General features: G+C 31.1%; 1 protein-coding gene across 1 annotated transcript; it reads left to right on the plus strand.

Annotated features, from left to right (window-relative positions):
- The first annotated feature begins 2,645 nt into the window (after positions 1 to 2,645).
- On the plus strand, positions 2,646 to 4,142 carry LOC100775571 (uncharacterized). Its single transcript, XM_006601240.4, has one exon. The coding sequence runs from the start codon at positions 3,034 to 3,036 to the stop codon at positions 3,916 to 3,918; it is 885 nt and encodes a 294-aa protein (XP_006601303.1). The 5' UTR covers positions 2,646 to 3,033; the 3' UTR covers positions 3,919 to 4,142.
- Positions 4,143 to 5,462: the final 1,320 nt, after the last annotated feature.

Here is a 5,462-nt window from a genome sequence, read left to right on the forward strand (position 1 = left end):
ATTTTGTTTGTGAAGGATAATTTATTTGTTTTTGTGAAACATACAAGTTTCAGTGTAATCTTTCAAGTTTCAACACTTTATAATTGACTTTCATGTTATACTAGGTCGTGCATCAATTGACTGAGGGAAGAAGAGTAAGAGGAGGAAGTAGGAGCATTTTGGGGTGAAGGACTAAGTCATGAGAGAGGAAGTTATAAAGAAGGGTAATTGAGAGGTATTAAAAATCATCTGGGTGCAGGAAGCAAAGGCCGAGGCAATGATGGACTAGATTGGGAAAGCCCAATAACTTCCACAATACACACATGTGGCCCTATTTTGGATTAATAAATTATGAGTAAGTCCAACAATTGACTTTGACTTGAACGATTCCACGAAGCACAACTGCACATGTAGTGATACTTTGTTTATATCATCATATAATAGACTACAGTATTAGTATCGTCGTTAGCTTTTATTGTTGTTACCCACCCTCTTCATTTTATATTTCATGTAATGTGAATCATCTTTTTGTTGAGCTGTGTCAAAAACTCCAAGTTGAAAAAACTCCCATGTTTTATTATGTTAATAATGAAAAATAAAAAGACTTTTTTCTTTTTAAAAAAATAGAAAAGAGTAATTTTTTTTACATTATTTAATATATGAAGATATATAACAATTTATATATATTTTGCTTAAGTCCGTTAAATAAAAACTATAGTAATAAAAATAAGTCTGAGAACTAATATTTTTTGTTTAGTACATGCAAACTCACTCGTTTTATAAAAAGTATTTTCTCTCTATAGTATTCTACTATTTTACTTCCATCCGTGCTATTATTTTATTTTAGTTTTAGATTATGTTTGTTTTGTGTTCACTGCAAGTAACGCCTTAATTAATCTAGAAGCTTTCTTCTGCTGAACAAGTCTATAGAATTAACCACATGTTTGTAGAGGGAAACTAGCGATATTGTCAAAAGCAACACGCCACACAGCAACAACTGATGTATATGAAAATAATATGAAACTCTTACTTTTTTTAATAGTATCTTTTTGTTCATTTACTTTTTAATAGTATCTTTGATTCTCAACAAATAACTCATACAATTTTCATTTTTGGTGTATATTGAATTATTGATCCAAGGTAATATGTCTATATATACAGTGCAAACAACATTTCTCCTTATTAATTAATTTATTAATGTCAACAAATTAATCAAATTATATTGATCGAAAATAACTTAATATTTTATACCTTTATTTCCCTTGATTTTGTCTCCGGCGAACAAGGGAAGCATGCTCAACCTAACACCACATATATGATCAGCTTTGTCACTGTCATGCGAGAAGGGAAAATAAATAGAAAAATTCGAAGGCGTACTTTGTTTTCTAAATGCAAATATATAGTTATATCAGTCTATTTCAAGTATTTATTCATAATTAAAAAAATACTCATCATACATCCATATCTTTATATTTTTTATTATATATGACTGGGAATTTTACAATCCTCCTCCTCAATCATTATCCAAATTGCAAAAAACAAAAGACGGCCTTTTTAAAAAAATAAAATATATTTTGATTTTGTAATTATTTATAACTATTGTAATTCATGTTGAATTGGCTAGTGTGCTTCTAGATTATAAGACACCCTTCTCCTTACCGTCACCTAAGATGATAGCAATCCGTGACTTTTTATTTAATAGCAGCTCGATCCGAATTGACCAAGATAAGGTTACTCACGTAAATTAGACACAGATTTGCCTTAATAATCACCAATTGAATAAATAGTATCACACATCCACATACGTGTACATAAATAATACATTAGAAATACCTTCGTCAAACCGCAATACATCAAAATCTTCTCGAAGCAATCAACTTAGATAAGGAAACGATATTAACATTTTTTTAATATTTTTAAATTATATTAAAATTTCATGCAAATCTCATCACTATATAAGTATATATAAAGGAGTTAAAATTAATATATGATTTTACCCAATGATAATGAGTGCCAAAAAGTATAGTATTAACGTTTTTTTTCAAGTTTTCAAAAAATAATTATCAACTTCCCTGACAATATATTTTTCTACTAATTTTTTACTCATTAAATGAAAACTGTTATGCCTTTTTTACATTTTAAAAATTTTAAATAAATTTTTAAATAAAGTATTAGTATAAGAATATAAAACAACACTATAATGAAAGTTTATTAAAAATATGTCAACAGCATATTATTTGATACTCTTTTTAAATTATTTTTTTTGTCATGAACGACGTTTATTCTGCTGCCACACAAATTTGTATTCAATAATATATAATTAAAAAAACTATAATATAGTAGTATTTTGCTAATATTCCTAAAATTTCATTCAACCTTTGAAATGTGCACATAAATTAATATAATGCAATAGCCTTCTAATTTTTTATTTTTTTGAATAATTGCCCTCCAATTCAATCCCGTTGTCCCCACGTAAATTTCTTACACGTACGTTAGAAATCAGTTTAGCTACAACTACAAGTTAAACCCCACTAAATAGATGCTTACCAAACCTAATTATAAAAATCACCCATGTGGGTCAACTACAATATTGGTTAATTATATTTTTTCTTCTCTACGCACGATTTCTATCACAGGCTAGCTAGCACCAAAAAGAGAGAATTTTCGTTTAAAGAAAACCAAACGGTATTAAAAGGCGGCATAATTAACGTATTATCACACAACAAACGACCCACGCCATTGGTCAACAAAACAATCCCCCAACCCTTTTTCCCACATGATCCTTCTCTTCAGCTTCCTCTCTTGAGTCTTGACTATGACCACACATGTTATATAAATACCCACATCTATCACACAAACCTTTTGCTACTAACCCAAGAAACAAAAAAATCACAAACCAAGCTTAATTACCCAAGAGAGAAATTAAGAAGCTAGTTTGCTTGTTTTTCGGTGAACTCAGGGAGTCAGATAGATAATACTGATCCCTCGAGATATTGAGATTCATCTAAGAGATTAATATCATCCTACCCAACCACAAGCTTAGATTGAAACAAGATGGAAGTGGTGGTACAAAGTCCTAGTAGTCCAACCATGGATAATTTCGATTTTGGTGGCAACATGGGTTCGATCTATCAAAGTGTTCCTTCTTCACCAAAAGGTTTTGGTAATTACTACCTAAGCGCACCCGCGAGTCCATCTAGGATGTCTGAATTATTCAGCGAATTTGAATATTATTCTTCAGCTTCACCCTCTTCATTCGAAGCCGCCAACATAATTGATGATGATGACGACGACGAAAACAAGGACTACAGTTTCGCGTTTTATGTTAATCGCGATCAATCCGACAAGTCCTCTCGCTCGGCCGAAGAGCTCTTCCACGGTGGCAAAATCAAGCCCTTGAACGAGCCACGTTCTTCTTCTAAGGACTCTTCTGTTGCTGAACAAAAAAGAGGCAGAGAAAGAGAGAGAACTTCTTCTTCAACAACAACGTTGTCATCTTCGAACTCGGGTGGTCGTAGGGTGACACGATCACACTCTCCTTATAGAAAATCATGGGAAGTTGAACAACAACAACAACAACAACCTCAACCTCGGAGCAGCAAAGAGGAATCAAGTGCAAGTGTTTTGTCCTCGAGTACTTCTTCCAAGGGTTCGAAGAGGTGGTGGCTGAAGGACTTTTTGTTGTTCCGTAGTGCCTCCGAAGGGAGAGGTTCAAGCAAAGATGCATTGAAGAAGTACTACAAGAAGAATAGTAACGAAGAGGTTAAAGGGTCGTCGAGTTTTAGATCCTCGGATTCGTCGAGATCAAGAAAGGAACCGCTTTCGGCGCATGAGTTGCACTACGCCATGAAGAGACAAGAGTCCGAGGATATGAAGAAGAGAACCTTCTTGCCTTACAGACAAGGGATTCTGGGAAGGTTGGCTGGTTTCGGAATCTAGTTTTAATTACCAGATCATGGTGATGATGATGAGGTTTCCTTGATGAATTTTCGTGTATACCCGGTTGTTGTTTTTGTTTTTTAGTGAAAAAGAAAATGTTGTATTCTTTTGTTAAATTGTAATTTCTCTCAAGTGGGTTTAAGCTGTGTATGTTGACCCAATCATTTGTCCTTTATGTAAAGGCCAGGTAATTATATATTATGATGCGAGTTGCAATTTGCGAATCATCGCGGTCAATTTTAAACTATACATCATTTACTTCATCAATGTAGAAGAAAGATAATGCGTTTCATGTCCAACAAATTCTATGCAATTGTTTTCTTTAAAATCCCGTACATAGTTCGAACTAAAATAAGGAAAAATCATTTTGAGTTTGGTAAGTTAGGAGTGTTTAACTTTAGTTGAATAATATGTGCATGAGTGATCAAAAATCTTAATTGACTATCTCGATTATCAAGACCTTAATTTTCAAAAAAGAACAGATATCAAATTCAATTTGGTTATTGAGTAATAAAATTCAATTATAAATTTGACTTTTTTTTTATGTTGAGCAATTATGAATACTTGTAAACAAAGTATTTAATCTTGATATGAATTAAATATCAACTTGATCAAATTGACAAAGACGATCGATTAACAGAATTTGCCAAGAATTGCAAAGTTGAAGATTGTAGAAATTGAAAATGTGATCACTTTAATTAAAAGGATTAAATACGATTCTGGTGCTCCGAATATTGAACCATATTGATTTTAGTTCCTCCAAAATAATTCTATTGCATTTGATTTCTGGAATTTTTAAACTCTCATTTTAAGTCCTTTATTTAATTCTTATTTTTTTTTCAGTTAAAAGTTTACAACAAATTTATTTTAAGATTATGATTTTTGTTTTCAGCATTAGCATTCAGTTATCTCGCAAGAATAAAAAAAATATAGATTACAATTTTATTATTCACAAACAAATACATACATTTAAATTCATATATTACCTTTGTAGTGAAACCTAATTCTGAAAAAAAAAAAAAAACATCAACATAACATGTGTATTGACTGTAACAATTCGAGTCACAGTTACGTACATTGCCTACAATAGGTGAAGTATATCTTATATTTAACAAAAAAAATATATTACCAAAGTTAAATAAATGACTTAATTTTTTTTAAAAAAATAATCAAGGATCAAATGCAATAAAATTATTTTTAGAGGATTAAAACTAATATGAATCACTATTTGAATTAAAGCCATCGATTCATAAAGTAACCAAATATTTAATCTACTTTAAAATAATGTGTGTTTAACCAAACCAGATTCATAAAGTACTCCTCTAAAAATACTGGATTTGAATAAGTCTGTATTTAATTGACTGTCCCAAAGATAAGGAAAACATAAGAAAGCAAAATAGGTTTGTGATTCTATTTCAATCACCGCCTTCCCTGTTAAAACCGGAATCACTTTTAAGCTGACTAAAAACGATGTATCTATGTTTGGATCAGCTTAGATCACCTCAAACTTACTTTTATTCCTGTAAATTTAATTTAATTGGCTA

Source organism: Glycine max, chromosome 17 (assembly GCF_000004515.6).
Source record: "Glycine max cultivar Williams 82 chromosome 17, Glycine_max_v4.0, whole genome shotgun sequence".
In the NCBI taxonomy this organism is placed as follows: Eukaryota; Viridiplantae; Streptophyta; class Magnoliopsida; order Fabales; family Fabaceae; genus Glycine; species Glycine max.

Coding starts and splice junctions, on each gene's coding strand:
- LOC100775571 (XM_006601240.4), top strand. CDS start 3,034: ATGGAAGTGGTGGTACAAAGTCCTAGTAGTCCAACCATGGATAATTTC.